General features: G+C 55.4%; 1 protein-coding gene and 1 long non-coding RNA gene across 2 annotated transcripts; both read right to left on the bottom strand.

Moving 5' to 3' along the window:
* Window positions 1–609: 609 nt before the first annotated feature.
* Window positions 610–18519, bottom strand: CAVIN1 (caveolae associated protein 1). Its single transcript, XM_013199771.3, has 2 exons — window positions 17894–18519; window positions 610–2751 (listed from the first exon to the last, which is right to left on the bottom strand). The coding sequence occupies exons 1-2, from the start codon at window positions 18311–18313 to the stop codon at window positions 2086–2088; spliced, it is 1086 nt and encodes a 361-aa protein (XP_013055225.1). The 5' UTR covers window positions 18314–18519; the 3' UTR covers window positions 610–2085.
* LOC136786819 (uncharacterized) lies at window positions 8095–17887 on the bottom strand. The gene is made up of 2 exons (XR_010826280.1): window positions 10061–17887; window positions 8095–9818 (listed from the first exon to the last, which is right to left on the bottom strand). It is a non-coding gene; the product is annotated as an uncharacterized lncRNA (long non-coding RNA).
* Window positions 18520–19515: the final 996 nt, after the last annotated feature.

Genomic DNA, 19515 nt, shown 5'->3' with positions numbered 1-19515 from the left:
AACGGTTAGAGGCCTCAGCATCACCCCCCTTGCCCCCCCAGCACCCGGTGGTGGCACCGTGCCCCGGGCGGCTGCTGGGCGAGGAGGAAAAAGGCGTTAAAAATAAAATAAAATAAAAGGCGATAACCGGGCGGTGGGGAGTGCGGAGCACGGGGGTGATGAGCCGCCCGCGGTGGGCCCGGCGGGAGCGGCGGCACATGGGGCCGCCCGTCCTGGACCCCGGGGTGGGGACGGTGTGGGGCCCGGAGCACGTTGATTTGTAGGGCCCGGAACCGGTTGATTTATGGGGCCCGGAGCTGGTTGATTTGTAGGGCTGGGAGCCGGTTGATCTGTAGGGTCCGGAACCGGTTGGTTTGTAGGGCCCGGAGCCGGTGGATTTGCTCTGTCCGCCATCAAGGAGCCTTCACCTCGCAGCCCCCGTTCAGCCCACGCACCTTGGCCCCTGCCCGCAGCCGCCCCCCAGCCCCGCGTCCCCGGGGGTCGCACGGGGCTGGCGCCTCGTCCCCTGGGGGCAGCGCAGGCGGCAGGGCAGGACCGGGGGCTGGAGGCGGGCTGGGGGGCACCGGACAAGAAGAGGGGAAACAGGACAAGAAGAGGGGAAACAATGCGGAGAGGAAAAGCAAGTTTATATATTTAGTCGGGCCAGCGGCAGCAGCCCTCCCTGCTCCTGGGGAGGAGCGGGCTGGGAAGGGAAGCGGCGGCACCGCCGGGAGGTGCTGAGCCCCGGTGCTGAGCACGGCCCAAGGCCTCCCTCGCCCACCTGCCGGGAGCAGCCCCGGCGTCCCCACGTGCGTCCGCAGCTCCCCCGGGGCGAAGCTGCCGAGGCGAGCGAGCGGCCTCCTGCCCTCCCGCCGGCTCCCGCGGGGCCGGGGCGATGCTGCGGCGCTGGCTGCGTGCGTGAGAGCCGGAGCGTGGCAGCCCCGGGGGGGAGTTGCGGGGTGCGATCCGAGCGCTGCCGTGCTGCGGGGGACGGAGCGAAGCCGGCGGGAAGCAGGGAACGGCGAGGAGGGAAAGCGCAAGGACGGGGGTGCGAGCCTGAGCCGTGCCGGGCCCCCTGGAGGAAGCAGGGGCTGAGGAATACTCAAGGTGTCGAGGCCGCTCCCTGATGGTCGAGCGCCTGGCGAGGCACCGGCACATCCCGAATGCCTTCTGGCAACGAATTTCACCTGGTGCTGGCTTCTCCGGCACCGCTGCCTGCCTTCGCCCTCTCCCCGGCCAGCGAGCAGGCACCTCGCTGCCCGCTGCCACCGCAGAGGGGGGGACGCGGCGCCCCAGCTCTGCGTGCTGCCTGCCCCGGGGAGGGTTTTGGCAGGCAGACCTTTACCCCAAGCACGGGAACGGGCGCCCACCCTGCCCCTGCAACGGCAGCGCCGCGGGGAGCAGCGGCAGGCGCGGGCTGTGGGAACGTGGCGGCGGCCGGGCTTCGGGGTGAGCCTGTCCTGGCACCGCGCGGTCCTCGGGAGGGGAGAGCGGAGCAGACCCGCCTGCGCGCCGCGGGGCTCGCTCAGCTTCGCCTTCACCCTGCAAATCCCCGGGATTTGCTCGGTTCTCCCCTCCCGCCTGCGGGGCGCGGCGCAGATCCTCTGCCCCGCAGCGCGGGGGCTTGCTGCCCGCTCGGCCTGGCACGGGGAGCCGGGGTCCGGTGGGCTGGGCAGGCTGCTTGGCGCGAAGCTTTCTTGACGCCAGGGCTTTGCTCACAGAGGGCGCTTGGGTTTTGCAGGTGTACAGCCGTTATTATCTTGGTTTTAGCACTCTCCAGCTGGGCTGGGTCCCCGTCGCTCAGAGCTCGTCTTCAGGGCCGGTGGCTGGAGGGCTCTCACGCAGCCTGTGGCAGGAATGGTCTCCGAGGGTGATTTTTGACGTGTGTAAGAAAAAACAGTCCCGTGTTCCTAGTGTTCCTGTGTGCTAAAACTAAAATATAAAATACACCTCGTCCTAGCAGGCAGGGGATTGGCGTCGGCTCTGCAGGGTAGTAAAGATGCTTGGTGTACGCTTCCCCCGGGGCACCGGGGCGGAGAGATCTCAAACTGTGACTGGTTCCGCGTTCAGCCGTCCATCCGCAACCCTTCCGCGCCGCCGCGGCTCCTACTCACTGTCACTCTTGTCCACCAGTACCGCGTCGGACTCCTCCGTGATCTCCAGCAGCGTGTGCATCTCGGGGCTCTCCCCGCGCATCAGATCCGAGTTTTCTCCCTCCTCTCCGCCAACCTCCACCAGCTCCGTGGCTTTGACTTCCACCTCGCCCTCTCTTATCTTCTTGACGTGGAAAGTGAAGGGTGGCACTTTGTAGACGGCCGTCTTGGACCTGGCGTAGATGGTGTGGTCGGGGGTGAAGGACTTCCTCAGCTTGTCCCGAGAGGTCTTCATCTTCTCCCTCCTCTCGTTAGTCACAATCTTGGTGCCCAGTTTGTTCATCCTCTTCTCCAGGTTGTGGCGGGTCTTCTCCAAGTTGTGGCGGGTCTTCTCCAGGTTTTCCTTGGTCTTTAGCTTAGTCTTCTCCATCTTCTCCTTTGAGAAGGCCTTCTTAAAGTCATCCACTCTCTTCATGCCGCTCCTTTTGATGCGCTCTGCCCTTGACTCTTCGATAATCTCCTCGATCTCCACCTCCTCATCCGAGGAGAGCTGGATGTGATCCTCCTCCGCGTGGTCCTCGCCAGCCGGCACCTCCTCACCCTCGCCTTCCTTCTCTTGCTTCTCACCCTCCTTCAGGGACTTGCTGATGCTCAGCTTCGAGGGGAGCTTCACTTCATCCTGCAAGACACAGAGCGGAGCCAGTGAGACACGCACCCAGCCTCGCCACCCCCCGCCGCGCTCCGTGGTGCTGCCGAGCACAGCGACGGCTCGCGGCCGAGCAAACCCAGGCAGCCTCCGGCCCGGGCTCGTCCTCTCCGTCAGCACACCTGATAAATTACTCTAAAGAGGATCAGCTCTGTCCCACTGCGTCTTTCGGCTCCGCTGTATTTCAGCTCCCGTACACCGCTCTGCGCACGCCGGGCCGGTTCCAAACCCACCGCTCACCCCGGCTGGGCGAGATGGGGCAGGCGAGCACTGGGACTGGAGACTTCTCCCTTCCTCCTCTGCCCCTGCCACAGCCCCGTCCCCTCCTGCTTCATCCTCGTCCCAGAGCCCCCAGGTCCGGCTCTGTCTGTCCCCTTCGGATCCTGCAGCTGAGCCCGTCCCCACACGCAGAGGCTGCTCTGCCCACGTCCCACGCCACGGACATGGGGAGGATGAGGCAGCAGGACAAACCACGGAGAATCCGTAATCCTGCAAACAGCAGGGCAAAGCCAGAGCCTCCCAGGAGCTTCCCGCTGCAGCACGCCATCCCTCTCCCTCGCAAGAAGCGAGCAGCAGCCTGCCCAGGGACCAGCGGCTGTGGTACAGCCCAGGCGTCCTGGCTGCTCGCCCCGAAAAGTGCCCAAACCTGCGGGCAGGGCAGGGCAGAGCTGCCCTGCAAGGCGCACGGCGACGCTGCGGCTCTGGGGCTGCATCTCCCCCCCTGCCCCAGGGCTCCTGCAGCAAAGGAGGGAAGGAGACGGGCAGCAGGAGCCCCGGAGGAAATGCCAGGCGTTATTTATAGCCCTGCGCCTGGTGGCTCAGCGTGCTGGAGCACAGCACACCTCCGCTGTGCACCTAAGAAGCACCCAGCAACGGCGCTCGTGCGTGGGAGCAGAGACCGGGAGCTGGAGCCATCGAAGCGCGGGGGAGCCGTCGCGGAAAGCTCCCAAACCCAGGGCTCCTGCCTCGTTCCTGCCTTTCCAGCCCCGGTCTCTCGGCCGAGACCCCTCCAGGGCGGAGGACGTGGGCTGTGTCTGCCCGGTGGGCACGCAGGCTCCAGCCGCACCCAGCCCGCAGCCGGGGTGGTGGAAATGCTGGCAGCCGGCAGCGGCAGCGCTCGCTTTCCCAACAGCCCTTGACCGGGGCGTTGTTTTCGCGGAGATGTGCCTGCACCGCGGCTGGAAAGCTCGCACAGGGCTGTGAGCCGAGAAGCAGCTGCCTCAGCGGGCACTCGCCTCTCTGATCCACCCACCCCCGGCACCGCCTGCCCGCGGCAGGACCCTGCTCCTGCTCCCACGCGAGCTGCTGAAGCATCCTCTGCCCCTCTGCCACGTTGTGTTCCCCTGCGCCTTCCCCTCCCCATCAGCCCGAACCCCTTCCTGGGGCTTGTCTTCTCCTCCCAGTGATCCCAGTGCCCATCCCAGTGCGGCGCTGGGCTGCAGGTGGCAGCACAATCCGGCCCCGGGCACCCGGGCACGCCGCCCAGCCCGGCCTTGACCCCTGGGTCTGCGCTCAGCCTTTCCCAAGGCCTGCAGGGATCCAGATGCGGGGCCGGGCCATCTCCCGGGACGGAGCGCGCAGCCCTGTTTTTCCCATTTCAGCGCTGGGGAGCTCGGTCAGGGCTCTGTCCGAGCCAGTATCCGAAGGAGGCAGGAGGCGACGGGTCCTGAGGCGCAGCGGGGTTACGCTGTCTCTGCTGGGGACAGAAGGCGAATTCATTCAGCTTCTCCGCTCCCCTGGGTCAGCCAAGTTTGTGATCCCTGCGGCAGAGGACAAGCATGTGCACAGGAGAGGCGCTCGGGCCAGGAGAGGGGCACAGGTCTGGGGCGGGATTGGTTTTCATCCGAGCAGCACATAGCGTGCGGCCCTGCCGCCATGAATCACCTCCGTGTTCCCAGCACAGGCTGGAAATAGCCCCTCACTGTACAAAGCCTCGCAGCTGCGGGGCTGCAGCCCACGGCCCAGAAAGTCATTGCCCGAGTTGTTTTAACCTACGGAGCTGGGAGGGCGAGGCGCGGAGCAGCGAGCCGGGCACGGCCAGAAAGCCAGCAGGAAGGAGGCACGGCCGCCACTTAGCCCGAACGTGCTCGGAGCGGAGACTGCGGGGCTGAGATCGGGAGAAAACTCTGCGGGGCTGAGATCTGGAGGGCTCGGATGGGTTGAGATCCGGAGAAGACTCCGTGGGGTTGAGATCTGGAGAGGACGACGGGAAAGCAGGACGCCCAGGTGCCACTCCCAGCCCCGCAGGGGACAGGACTCGATGGGAGCAAGGACCGGGGGTCCCGGCACAACACCGGCTGTGGCCACTGCACCGACCCGGCCGCAAGCCAACGAGCCACGCAGATGTCAAGAGCCGGGACGTGCCGGTCATCACACCGTCAGAACAGCCCCTGGGGACAGGTCCCCGAGGAGCCACGCTGCCCCCAGACCTGTTTCTGTGCAGGTTTTTTCGGCGCTGCCTCTGCGCCAGCCCGGCGGGCCCGCGGCGGCCGGGGACGTCCCGGCCCCTCGTGCGGTGCCAGAAGGGACAGCGCGTTCACGCGCCACGCGAGTGGAATGCGAAAGTGGGATGTTTTCGGTTGTTTTCTCATTCTTCCCCAAGAACAGCGCTGCTCCTTGGGCAAGGAGATCTAGAAATGAGGGGGGATCTGAGGACAAGTGTGTAAACGGTGACAAACGAGCGCCACGGCTCAGCGAAGGGGTTGCCGTGCCGTGGTCAGAGTGCAATGTCTGGGGGTCTCGTTCCTGGATTTTATTCGAACAGAAAGCTGCAATGGACGAGGCTCTTCACCCCTTGAACCTCAGCTCGGGTCTCAGATGCTTTCTGGAGGTGAAGGTGACGCACCAACACGTGTTTTCTCCATTTCATTAGCCGCTTCAGGAGAAAACAATGCCCACACTCTCAAGAGGGCCAGGTCAGGCCGGAGTAAATTCCCACCGCTAGGAAGCCGGGACCACGTCCTCCACAACAACACCTGCTGGAGCAATCCCCGAGACTCGCACAGACCCTGGCCCCACGGAGCCAAGAACATCAGGAACTCCAGCACTTCCTTCCCTCCGCGTCAACACAATGAGCCAGAACAAAGGCATCCCCCGCTCCCCCTGGCACGACTGTCACTGGAAATGGGCCATATCCTGCGCGCTCCGATACCTATCAGCCCCTTGTTAACTCCAGAGCATGTGCGTCCGAAAAGAAACACCAGCGCAAAACCCCCACGTCTGCCGCGTAGGATAACCGCCGTCCCTGGTGTTAGAACCATCAAATTTTGTCTTCTCGCTGAGTTTTTCCGATGCAGCTGAACGGGTCGCAGCGGCAGCTGCGGTGTCCCTCCCGACAGCCCCAGAAATCTGCTCCCCTCGCAGGCGCGAAGGCGCAGTTCCCACTGGGCAGCCTTGCTCTGGTTGGGGTGAAGGTGCCGCTCTCGGCAGTCCGCCCCATTGCATTCTGAGAGGAGCAGCTGACCCTAATTCCCCCAAACCGTACCTGTTTACCCATTTACACGCAGCCCAGAGGCACTGCGGACTCGGACTCTGCTCGCACCTCTCTCAAGGCACCCTTCTTGCTCAAACACCAAAGGCTCCGCACAGCTCTCTCCGTAAGGAGGCCCCCACACGCCCCAACCCCAACCCCGGGCCGTTTCCTAGAGCTCACCTCCAGCTGTGTTCGGGGAACCCTTTGCAATTCTCCCCTGTTCCCTTTCCAGCAGGGCCTGAAAACGAAGGCAGGGTGGCCAGGGGGGCACCGTGCCCACTGCAGGGCCTTCACGCCAGCCCGGGGGCTCGGGGCAGCACCTCTCTTTTTTATGATTTCTGGTACGATTCCTACGTTTCTTCCCTGACTCTTCTTCGGCCTGACCGCTTACCCTAGTGGTAGATAACCGGCTGGAGGACAGCTGCTGGATTTTCAGCAGCGTTTTAATTCGGGTTCCTTTCCCGACTTTACATCGACCCGCACTGAGGGAGCGTTGCTGCGGACCGAGCTCCAGGTTTGGCACTGGGCAGGGGTGCGAGAGCCACCAGCAGCTCCGGCGTGCTGCGGCGGGGACAGGAGCGCTGCTGCCGAGCATCCCCAGCGTGTCGCCCCCAGCTGCACCCAGGCGCTGCCCAAACGTCCCAGCAAGGATCTTCTCCTCCGTGCCTGGCGGGACAGGCACGCTCGGGTCCCCTCCCCACGCTGTGACAGCAGCGAGGGACAACGGGGATCCGCTGGAACAATCAGGAACCATCCCGGGGCCACGGGTGGCTGCCGCCCAAATCCCCGCTCAGGGCAAGGCACTGTGCTGCGTGCGCTTTGTCGCGCTCGTGACCCGTCCAGATGAGCCGCAGTTTTAGCAGCAGGCATTCCAACCGCTCTATTTTTACTGGGAAAACGCTGACCCTTGAAGTGGGCGAGTCCAAAGTCCTGGGTCTTGGCATCCCTGCGTGGTGGGGCGTCCGAACGCTCCGTCCCCATCGGCAGATGCAAACCAACCCTGTTCTCTGAGGCAGCCTGAGTCCAGCTGGCACAAAGGCAGCGGGTAAACAAGATTTCGCAGCAGATTTTTATCCCGAGACGACAAAAATCTTCCCGCTGTGTGCACACAGCACAGATACGCCCAGCACAGCGTGTCCCTGCGTGTGCCGAACCGAGCAACGAGCCCCTGCCAGCCCGACGTGCTTCACGTTCGGCTCCGGCTCCCGTTCGACCGTTCCGCTTTCCTTTCACCCCTTTACAGCCTGCCGCCCCAAAGCCCATTTCATAATCTGACACGTGCAGCTGCGCCATCCCTTCGGCACGGAGCTCCCCGGGGGGAGCAGCTCACTTCGGGGCGCTCCCTGCCCGCTCGCGGAGCCCGCGGCACCGGCAGCCTGCCCGCCCGGAGACCCGGGGGGGGCACCCGGCAGGGGCTCGTGCACCGTCCCCAGCTGGCTGCCAGCTGGCAGGGGGCCGAAGCGCCCCGTGTTGGTTCTGCTTCCAGCCATTCAAAGCTGCTCGGGTCTCCGCTTTGCTCCGCTAAGCGGGCCTGTTTTAATCTGGCTTTGTTTTCGGAGCCCCGAGTTCCCTCGCAGTGAGTCAGCCGGGGCCGCGCGCATTCCGCCCGGTTGCCACAACACGGGTAAACACGTCCCCTTGTCACACGCGGGGGGCCAACGAGACACAACGCCGAGCCGCGTTCCCAGCTCCGCGGAGCTCCCCAAGGGCTGCGGAATCGCCAGCAAACCCGGGGAACGCTCCCAAAGCTCCTGAAGGGCCCCTGGATTGCTGTCGAAGAGAGGGCTCGTTTTATCGGCATGTTAAAAAAAATAATAAAAAATAAAAGAGTCCCAGCACTCCCAGCCGGTCTGATCTCCAGTTCGGAGGTTTAATGGAAGGACCGAGGCATTTTTCACACGCGCATGCTAATCACATCTGCAATTCATTTCGTTCAGCTATTTTTACGCGGCTGCAAGAGCACACGGGGTTGGGTTTGGTTGACATGCAGCTGTAACATGCAGAGCACGACCAGCTCGCGTCCCCCCCCCCGTCCTCCTGTGACCAAAAAGGGCCGATCCTGGCTGGCGGCGGCTGGGCCTGAGCTCGCTGCACCCCCTGCGCCCTTCCCCTGCCCACCCAGGGCAGGGCGGACAAGCCGTGGCCCGGGGGAGGCTGCGGGAGGAATTACAAGCATCTGGGCACAAGGCAGCCTTCCAGGTCAGGCTGAGCCCCGCCAGAGAAGTAAAAGTTCTGCGCTCCCACAGCCGCGCGACCTGCTTCGCTCTGCCCGTCCTCTGAGGATGCTTTGCTGTGCTCGCCTTCCAGCAGTGCCAAGGGAAGGAGGATTCAGGTATTGCTGCGTAACAGCAACGTGCCTGATAGCCACCCAGGAGAGCTCGGGGACTTCGAGATGCCCTGCACGGAAAAGAGGAAGGCTGTCCTTCCTTCTTTCAGCACCTTGCTGGAAAAGGCTTTGCCTTGGGAGATAATTGCTTTCAGGCTCTTGGTGTATCCCTAACGATAACTGGGGGGTTTTGCTTGCTTGTCATTTTAAATATCTCGTCACTCTCCTTGAAATGGAAAAGTTTTCACTGGCAGCTTCTGCCAGGTACCCAGATTCCTGCGCTGAGTTCACCTTCGCCTGGCTCTCCTTCTGCTCCTTTCCTCCGACGGGACGGCATTTTGTACGAAACTGAGCGATCACCCCGAGCGCAGGCAACTGGAGACTGAGATATTCTCTCCAGCAGCCACACAATAAAAAGAAGCGTAGCGGGGCACTGTGCCCGGCCACCCTTATAGCTTGAGATAAGTGGTAGGGAAATACCTGTCAAAGTCCCTGCCCTCTCCAGGTGCGTGCGAAGTGTAGTCCCTAGGGAACAGAGCCCGGCACTGAACAGAAACGGGTGCTGCACTGCTCGCCTGGGACAGATTTAGTTTTACACCATGCAGTTCGTGCTATTAAAAACGTCTCCAAACCATTTCACAAACACCCACAAAAACCTTACGGCAAGTCTGAGGAGGTCGGTATTATCAAGTCTGGATTTCAGAGGGAGAAACCGAGGCTCAGAAAACGGGCAGGATTTGCCCAGCCACGGCACGACTAACAGGGCCAACTGCACTTGGCTGCCAGTGCTCTGCGCAAGCCGTACGGCGATGCCTCCCTCCCTGGCGGCAGAGGTAGCGTGAGACAAGTCCCGTAATGCCCGAGAGAAAACGACAGCTCCTCAGCTCCCGTCCTAACGCCGGCAGCAGCATGCAGCAAACAGCGAGCGGATTAGTCAACAAGCAGAGGCGCTTCTGGCAGCTGCAAGGATCAGCCCTGCAGGTCCAAAGGCTTGCAGCAGCCTCAGACAGGCGGGGAAGGCAAAGGCGCTGGAATTAGCAGCTTTCAGAGGTTCAGAAGAGGTTCGAAACAATCTTCGGGGGTTCTCCTCCGAGGCCCTGAGACTGCCGCCTCCTCTCACGTCTTCTGCTGGGTTGGGCCACGGCACTTTGGGCAGCGCGGGCGTGGGGAAGCGTTCCTGGAGAGGGCTCAGAGGGCAGTCCCTGGCGCAGGCTCACAGGGCGCACTCTGCATCTTCTCGGGCTGAGGTGAGGAAAACGGCATTTCAATGGCCGGCGGAAAGGAAGCACAGTGGAAAAAACTTACCGTCTCCCCGCTGGCCGATCTGGTTAGGAATATTGCCAACAAACATAATTCCCCGTTAGTGTAAGCACAGGCAGAAGGGAAAGACACGGCGGGATTTAGCAAAGGGAGAAGGCAGGCAGCAAAATGTGACAAAAGACAGTCAGCAAAGATTTATGAGAAGGAAGAGTATCTTCCTCTACCTCACGACAAGCCCTAGGAAATGCAGAATCCCCGCTGTGATTTCATGCACGTTTATGTTGAATGCTGCCTTAGGGTCAGACCCTGCTCTCTTTTCACGCTGCTGTTCAGAGTGGTTTGAGACAAGTTACGCTGGAGATACCTCCACTTCGTTCGGGTGTAGCTGAAAGCAGAGCTTGTTTCGATGTGTGAGATTCTGAAAAGACAGAGACTGTAAATTCTGTACTTGTTAACTCAAATACACGAGCTGGGGAGATGGAAAAAGCCCTGTGCGATTCCAGAACTCCATCCACCCGGCTTTTCAGAGCACTGACAATGCCCTGAACCAGCTGGACAATGCCCAGCAGCTCAGACAGCTCCGCTCAGCGACGCAGCAAATTCGCTCCCCGCAACATCAGAACCTCTCTCGTCTGCTAAACACATCCTGAGGACAGCGGGTGGCTACTCAGCAGCCCGAGGAGCAGCTGGCATGTAAAATTAACCCCTCCAAATGCAAAAAGCTTGGCTTTGACTCTTACGGTCCAAAAGCTGGACGGATTTTGTCCATAGTGTCACAAGAGGTCCAGAAAAAGAGAAGCTTTGAATCCTTTGCAAGACTACTGAACCCTGCAGTGAGAAGTCACCAGAACAACGCTGCTGAGACAAAGGAAAAGCTCTAAAATATGAGGGGAAAAAGCAAAATAGGTTGGGATTAGATAAATGTTAAAGGGATAAACTAATTCCTTCTCAAGCAGCATCTCCCTGACTAGCAGAAGCTGTTCTACCCTCTGTAATTTTGTGCATTGTGCAATCTTTCTGGCACCTTTTTCGAGCAAGCATCTCTAGTTACTCCGTGTCCTAGAAGTTATCTCTTAAAAGGCCGTATCTTCTTCATTAGCTGGTGAGAATGAGCAGCTTGGTACAGGCGCTGGAGCAAGTTCAAACTTGATGGTGAAGGGCCAGGGAGGAACGGTGCAGGGAGTCCTCGCTGCGAAGGAGGCTGTGTTTGGAAAAAATGCTTTTGCCTAACAGTGAGTCAGAAGAAAGGCAGGTCTGTAGGAAACAGCCAAATAAATAGACTGCAGAGAGAAAAGGCTTTTTTTTTTTTTTTTTTCTTCTCTCTCTGTCAGAAGAAAAATGTTTTGATTCTATTATCAGTCTGTTTGCACAACTGGCTCCTCCCGGATAAACCTGTCCCAACTGATTAATAACTCCAGACCTATTTCTGAGCAGCAAACCAATAAAGATGGGCTTTGCCTTACAGATGATAGGCAGATGGATCGGTGCTGATACTGACATTTGCAACCTCACGTAACAGGTACAGACTAAACATCCTGAGACTTTTTATTCCAAATATTTGATTTTCCCTAACTGACACGGAGCATCTTTGTCTCTGGTCTTTGTCTTATCTCGCAGCTGGACAGCGCTGGGCAGGATTCCTCAGATACCTTATAACTTGGAGAAAATCTTCCAGAACTAAGAGGACAACGTTATCCTAAACAGGAAAAAGAAGGCTAAGCATGTTGCCTCGAAGCCTAGGAGGCAGTACCGGGCTTTATGCTGCTCACAGATGCATCAGAGTGGAAACTGCATCCGTCTCTACTCGCTACTTGGATACAGACAGCATTTTACGCTTCTGGCCAGCACCACAGAGCAAGAAGCAGCTTCCACGAAGACGCAGGAAAAAAGCCCCAGCTGCACAAAGTCTGTGCGAGTCAAGCAGCGAGCTCTTTGGAAAAATGGCTCTGCTGGAGCTTAGCTTCTCGCTCCTCGCGCCCGCGGAGCCCTGCAGAAAGGAGCGTGCCCTGCCCGGAGCTGGGATGGAGCGACCGCGCTCTGACTCACGCGCGAGCAGCTCGGTGCCTGTTTGTGAGCAATGCTGGAGGGCGCAGGGGGAAGCGTGCCAGCCAGCGCGTCGCGCTTACTCAAAAGCATGAGAGCAACTAAGATGGGAGAAATGGAGATGATATGCGGGAACGCCGCTTCTTCCATGATGCTCGCATCCCTTGCGGTGTTCTGCGGGGCCCGTTACACCAAGCAGCCTTCACCAGCTGGTCGGACTCCCTTCCAGGGAGGGGCGCAGTCTGAGCACAGACCGGCTTCTTGAATCCTTTGGCTTCTAATCCCAGACCTGCAAACCGGGTTACATGTGGCCTCGACGGGTTAATTTGTGTGTGCTAAGCACTCTAATCTAGCTTACGAATGGGAAAATGAACCGCGATCTCACTGGGAACTAGAGCACAGCAGCCACCTTGCCCAGTAAGCACTGCGGGCAAATTCTGCTCTCGGTTATTCTGCTGTGTGCAGCGGCCCTGCTGGCATCACAGACACGATGACAAAGGCTCAGATCCACTGCTGGTAGGCACCAGAGATGCCTGCGAGAAGAATATGTGATTAGAAGGAATATTACCTTTGGTTTTATTTTTATGAGCCACTAAAAATCTAATCTAACCCTATCGCAACTGGCTGAGAAACCTCTGGCCCTTTGCTCTGAGACGATTTATTGCTGCACAGCTCAGTGTGTCACGTTAGTGCTGAAAGGGTTTCAGCAAAACAAACAGTCCTGGCAGTAGCTGCTTATAAATAATACCTGAGGGATGAAATATTAATCAGGTCGATTCCGAGCTGCAACAGAGAAACCCACGATCCAGAGCTGTCTTTTGGTAGAAAGACTGACAATTTGCACTGGGGAAAACCCTGGAAACGAGAGCCATTAACATCCTGAAATCCTTCAGGGTCACAGTCTCCTCTGAACCATTATCTTGAGACTTTTATAGTCCAGCAACACGCAGAGAATACGACGGGATCGTTGCCCATCGGGACGTCAACACGGTGCCCGTACAACGGAGGGAGAACACACAGCTGAAGTCGGGGCTGCAGCCCGAAGGAAACGACTGGAACAAGATTTCCCCCCTTCCCCGGGATGGCAGTCTTTCACCTCTCATTTTGCTACTTCTGTGGCCAAAAGTAGGAGAAGTGAAGATACAACAGCTTTCTGGGTTGATATTCCCACAAAAAAAAAAAAAAGATGCCTGTAGTTGGGTAAACTCCGCTGAATCCAAGCTCTGTAAGGCACACGGGCTGTTATTTGGGACGGCAGATCGCTCCGGTAGTCACAAACTCTCTGCTGTCCTTAGACTCATACGGTTTTCATTTCAGAACAATTAATTTGAAACGAAACCGTAGCTGGGGGCAGCCAAAATGCTGCTGAGGACGGGGAGAAAAGCGACAGCCGCGGGGAAGTCGGGTGCGGCTGCTGCAGAGGCAGGAGCTGCCCGTGCGCCCTGCGCTGCCGGCGGCTCTCCTCCTGGAGCCCCGCGCTCTGCTTTGGGGAGCGCAGCCCCCAAAAAGCTCAGATCTGGCTTCCGAATCCGCCACGGCAAGGCGTGGGTTTGAAATTCGTCCCTCCTCCCTGTGATCTTACTGCTCCCGTCCGTATAAGGCCCACTGGAGGCACAAAAGCCAAGCCGTGCTATTTATACTCCCCGCGCAGCCCTACCTACCCCACTCATTGTACCGCCGGCGGTCGCTTTCGGCCCTGCTGCAGTAACTTCCCGGCCCTTCCCCGGCAAAACTCCGCTCCTTGCGGGGCTCTGAGCGGCTGCTGGGTTCAAACAAAGAGCAGAGAAGTCCTGCAGGAGCTCCCGACCCTGCGAAACCATCGGGAATTTGTATTTCGTATAAATGAAGCCGTACATCACGAGCCAGGCTTTCCCTAGAGCTCAGCTCCCACACAAGCCTCAAAAGAAAGGACCGGCACATTTCAGAAACTCAACACCCAGTACGTGTGCCGAGGGCTGCGAGCGTTCAGATGCCCGGCTGTAAGAAAAACCAGGCCCTTGACATTTACAGGAATAGGTTTAATTGTCAAAAAAAAAAATAATTTTGGAGGAAAAACCCCGTGCTTACATAACTGCTGACACGTGCTGCTCGTCCGATGAATGAGGCGCCCTGCCTGGTCTGGGCGCGCAGCTTTGTGCATTAGGCTCCCATTATTTCACCGTGAACTGCAGTAACCAGCCCAGTTTCTTCTGTCTAAACCCAGGGTATTTGGGATGAAGTCGCTTCGTTTTGTTTTCGTTAGCAGCCGCTCTAACCGGGTTTGGTACTTCGGTGTCCTAATTTCTCTGCAAGGCAGGAGCCTGGGACCGAAGGCACGAAAGGAGCGCTGAGGAGCTCCGTACGCGCTGCTAACAAACGCACGCAGCCATCCGACACCAAACGTTTTAGGAAGGAAAGTCCAGTTTCTGATAAGAACGCTGAACTTCTGTTCACATGAGTGGTGTCACCTTTTTTCGGTGGACTCATTTTCAAAACCAAAAGATGTGGCAATTTGGAGGAGTTTTGGTTTTTTTTTTTTTTCAAATTTCATTCTCCATCTAATTGCCCAAGTTAAGCCCGTAGGAAAACTCTTACCTCGGCGGCGATCAGAGCAGCCCCCGACAAAACCAGGTCAGAGTGTATTTGAGAAAATGAGCAAAAGCAAGTGTGCCTACATCTGTTGCTGCAGGTGATGTCCGTAAACGTTCTGTCTAATGCCTTGCTCTCAGCAGGCCCCCGCGGACGTGATTTTCAGTACTGAACTTCTTCCCCCACATTTTAAAACTAACACAGATGCGCTGTAGGCTCATCTCCGCAGGTCAAGCCGAATACAATTTGATTTTCACTTCTTCCTAAGCTAACAGCTAGCAAAATCTAACACTTGCATGCAGTTTGACCTCTTCTCTCAAGGTGCCAAAAGATCTTATTTGCACTCCTGAAATAGTCCCTTCCGTAGCTGCTGGAGACCCAGCATTCATCGCTGAGAGAAGAACCAAAAATCTATAACCTGGAAAGAGCTGATTTGTCTGTAACACCTTTTATTTCTTCAAACCTCAGAATTGTGCAATATTAAATCTGTTTAGAGCATGATGATTGAATAGCCATCGCTGTTTTTATGTGATATTTGGTGTCTAGAGTTTGTCTCTTCTCCAGAAGAGAAGACTAATAAATCTTTGCATTTTTATCCACAGCAACTGAAAACACAATTACACAGGGAAGTTAATCACAGCTTTCCAAAGGCGGCTTTTTCTGAGTTAGAAAGTAGCAATAATGTTGTTCCCCATGACAGAACTAATTAGATTTCCAAGAGACTACATAACTTAAGCTTTGATAGGCGGTTGGATCTTCAGAAGCAAAACACTGAATTAGACAAACGTTATTTTGTAATTTGGCTGTTTGTTTTTATGATAGACACAGTTAGGAAAAAATAGTAATTTCCACATTTAAACCCCCAGGGTGGAGGCCACTGTAAAGCTTTGGCTTTACAGACTGTTAATACATTGCAAATATTTCATCATTATTAAGACTAAAACACAGAAGGATATTAGTAAATGGGTAATCTGGAGAGAATCAGTAAGGCTTCTTGCAACAAACAGCATCGTTTGATATCAGTAAAGCAGCACAACGTCATCCTTGGTTTGATAAATGCCTCTGCGATGTATACACAAAAACTATCACGTCTATCCTTGTCGAGTTTTACTATTTAAATGCATGAGAATAATCTGTTTTGCGTAACTCCAGACAAAGTACCACTCTTGTCATTGATACGCCTAGAATTACCGACAGCAATAAAATATACAGATGAATAAATCAATACACAAAATTGTAACCCGATGTTTTGGCAAACCTGCTCTGCAATTCCCAGTCAGCCTGTGTTAGAAATAATTTCTGAAGATTGGCATCTCCGTAATTACAGTAAGATGCAAGCTCTAAAAACACTGTTGTCCCAGGTAGGGGAAAAAAAAAGTAGGATAAAACTCCCCAAAGCCTAAAGCTACGCTTCCCAAATCCCCCCAAATGTTTAACTTCCATAAAATAGAAGCTTTTCACCAGTAAGAGAGACTCTTACACACAAGAGGTGCTTTTTCCTTACACCAAGCCACACCGTCCGGGTTTCTGTACAATGAAAATCTCGTGGTGATCTTTTTATGGAGTTCAATCTACAGATTAATGCAGCTATCAAAAAAACGTTTCAGTTTTCTATATGAGAAATAATCACTGCAGCTCTGAGACAGACTGTAGACTGATATAATTTAGGAATATTTTCTGTTGACCAAAACTCTGTGTTTCTGCTGTATGCGGAGGGCAGTGGTTATGCTGCAGAGGACGGCAAAAATACACCACGTTCTTTGAGGGGATTCCCTGTGGTCCTAATCCTACAATCCAATTTCTCGTTGCATGGGTCTGCCTTTGTCACAGCAACACAGCGCAAGAGTACTCTAGATAACGGTGTTTGTTACTCAGTCACATTAATATTCTTCTTGCCCAGTCCTTTCTAGTATTCACACATCAAAAACCCATCGTGGATTTTATTGTAAAATCCCTGATGCAGTTCCCTCTCATCTGATTCACTCAGAAGTTGCTCAGGCCTCATCGCATCAGTGTCAGTTTTGCCCCGATTTCCTTCAGAAGCTGATTTGTATTTTTTAAAGTCAAAGAAAAGTTTTACTTTACATTCATGAGCAACACCAAAACCAAAACGAACAGCTCACAAACTGACTATCTCAATGTTTAGGATGCTTCCAAAGGACCCAGGAGCTTGCCAACTTCCTACCTATTTCCATAACCACAAGGAATGTTTTGTTTAAACAATTCCCTTCACTCTTCTCATTTTGTAACGTTTGTGGCTTCTGCAGGACACTGAGAGAGTTCTATCGTATTTTTCCACGGTTAGGTCCGTCCTCCCAAAAAAAAGCCTTTAAGGAGCTTGCAATAAATACAGCCATGAAACTGGTTATGTTGCCCGCAGGATCTGAATATGCTCGCGTGCTTCAGCCTTTCAGGCACGATAAAACTACAAATGCTTAAGCTCTGATTCACAGAGTTACACGGGCCCCACACTTGTTAGATTCCTGAGCCTACTATGATAAGCTCTCCCTTCAAACACTGTAGTGAGAAGTGTTTTCCATTTTTTTTTCCTGGTTTTCTTCTCTCTCTTCCCGGGATCAGCGCTAGGCACTTCTCTATTTGTCCCTGTCGCTGTCTAGTACTAACCCCGAGGCTTCCAGCTGAACCATTAACTATTTCACTCGCTTTTCTTTCGTGGCCCAATGTGAGAATTTGCTCTGACAAGGAAGACTAGCTCCAAACAGGAAAAGAGAGAAACGTATTCCTCCTTCTCCTCCTGTTTATTATTAAAGGAAAAATCCAACCCTTAACACGGGGGATGAACATGAAGCAGACTAAAGCCGTTACTGCAATTAGACAACTAGAGGACTCCAGACGTGCGGGTTACGGTGACGAGAATGTGGAAATAGTTCCAACACAATGGCAAAGGCAGACCCAAGAACTAATGACTTCATGCAATTGTTCTGTATTTTCTCTAATGGCTCTGTCCTAGCCAGTGAGATTAACCCCGGTGCCGGGGTTACTGTGTCTTGTTGTTATAAAATGCACGTCCCAAATCTGAAATATTATCGCTCCCCACGGAGCACCACACATGTTGCCCCTCAGTAGAAAAGACGTTAGCGGACAGATTCACCACCGAGCCTCCCAGACCCCAGTGCATTCCTGTTTGTTTTTTTTTCAGTTAAGCAGTAAATCGGGTTATTTTGGTACTTCTAATCCTTTGCAAGAAGTGCTTAGGGCCGTTCTCGCTATTTTCATTACAATTCCTGTTAAATGCAGCGACTCTGTCTTAGGACACACAGACGGCACTGAAACATGAATGAGAGCTATTTCAGACCCACCTCCGTTTGCAACACCAGCCAGTCAGGGGAACTGGGGCGAGTAGGGGACCGTGCAGTGTGTCAGAACCATCGGGGATGAAAACACCCGCTGACAGAGCGTAAAGAAGTCGCGGAACAGCTCCTTACCTGGTAGATCATGACTTTGAAATTCCTGCGTTTCAAGAGCTCCGCTTCATTGGCCTCCAGCTTCTTTATCTGCCCAGCCTGCTTCTCCAGGTTCTGCCGAACCGTCTTCACGTTGACGCTCACCTTGCGCACTTTTTCCAGCATCTTGTTGACGGTGTTACTGGTGGTGGTGTGCGCCTTCGTCAGCTTGGTTAGCTCTCCTTGGATGCTGGTCACTGCGCTATCCATCTCTTGCTGTCTCTCCTCCAACTGGGTTTGGGTCAGCTGGATCTGATCCACTGCCCCGATGATCTTGTCCAGAAGGGTCAGCACCATCACGCCGTTGATCTGGTCTGATTTGATGGGTTCTTCGGGCGTTTGCTCCTCGGAGGCCTCGGAAGCAGTTGGTGGCTCGATAATTTGCAAAGTAGTATCCTCCATGATCGCTCGCGCAGCCCGGGGACGCTGTCACCGCAGGGAGAGAGGGGAGGGCAAACTAAACCCGAGCCTCAGCTAAACTCTGTGCTGGGAGACACGCCAGAAATGGAGAGCACAGTGTGCGGAGGTCTGTGCTGAAATTCAAATGGCACAGCCCTGCAAAGCTGTCCAGTGAAACTGCCCTGCAAAATTTTCCAGGCTTGCAGGTCATTGGCTGACTCCACCTCGGCTATATAAAAGGAGCCCGCTGCCAAATGCCTGATGACCCACCCTTTCTGAAATGATTAAAATAGTTGGAGGGGAGGCGATGGCTTTGCATGCAAACACAGGCACGGCTCAGCGAGGAATGCAAAGCTCTGGAACTCAAAAACCTTTACCGTAAGTCTAGAGGCACGACAAGCAATGAGAGGAAAAAACAAAAACCTTGAGCAAACGGCTCGGGAAGCTGCTGGAAAGAAAGAAACACCACAGCTGTATATATTAAAGGAAGGCTGGGTTAAACAACTGCACGCGTTCAAGTGCAGCTGGAGAATTCAGATCTTTTGCCAACAGTTAGCCTTTTTTCCAGGATTTTGAGAGCCTGATTTTCAACACTGTGTAAAAAAAGCTGTGATTTGGATTGAGTAGTTACGGCACATAACCTCCTGGGTCATAAAAACACACGCTCCAGTGTGTGTGAATGTAACTGTAGGAGTGCCCCTGCTGCAGGCAGAGTGCACCACAACTCCGTACAGATTTAACGCAAAAGGAGTAAGAATAATTTGCTCCTGAAGTGAAGCAGCTGGCCGCTCCTGCCTCAAAGCAGCTCTCTCAGCTCTGCAACCCTCAGTCATGGACAAATCTAGTCACCAGCCCTAAATGCAGGGCACGCTTCAGCAAACGCCATGCAAAAATTTACCTGTAAGTGCTCGCATGCACGGTGCTACGCAGGGCTTTACTGGATAAACAAACAAAACACCACCAACAACAAAACACCAACCTATTTATTTCATAAATTAATAGGATTCATAAATTAACAGAGGACAGAACGCTTTGGAAAACGAAGGGAAGGAATAACCCTTATTTTGCTGACTTGTAACCTCGGGGCTGGCACGAGGCATGTTCTGGACTCTGACACAGTGTCGGCAGAAGATTACAGCTTGTGGGACCAGCACTGCCTGGGGACCGTGGGGCAAGGAGGCGCTCGGGAGGAGCTCCCAGTGTCC

Source organism: Anser cygnoides, chromosome 22 (assembly GCF_040182565.1).
Source record: "Anser cygnoides isolate HZ-2024a breed goose chromosome 22, Taihu_goose_T2T_genome, whole genome shotgun sequence".
Taxonomy (NCBI): Eukaryota; Metazoa; Chordata; class Aves; order Anseriformes; family Anatidae; genus Anser; species Anser cygnoides.
Note: the sequence above shows the minus strand (reverse complement) of the source record. Positions and strands in the feature narration are given on the sequence as shown.

Bases quoted from the DNA above. Each gene is read 5' to 3' on its own strand.
- CAVIN1 (XM_013199771.3), bottom strand. From the start codon at position 18,313: ATGGAGGATACTACTTTGCAAATTATCGAGCCACCAACTGCTTCCGAG. The intron at 2,752-17,893 runs GTAAGGAGCTGT...TGTGTCTTGCAG, and splicing joins TCAAAGTCATGATCTACCAG to GATGAAGTGAAGCTCCCCTC.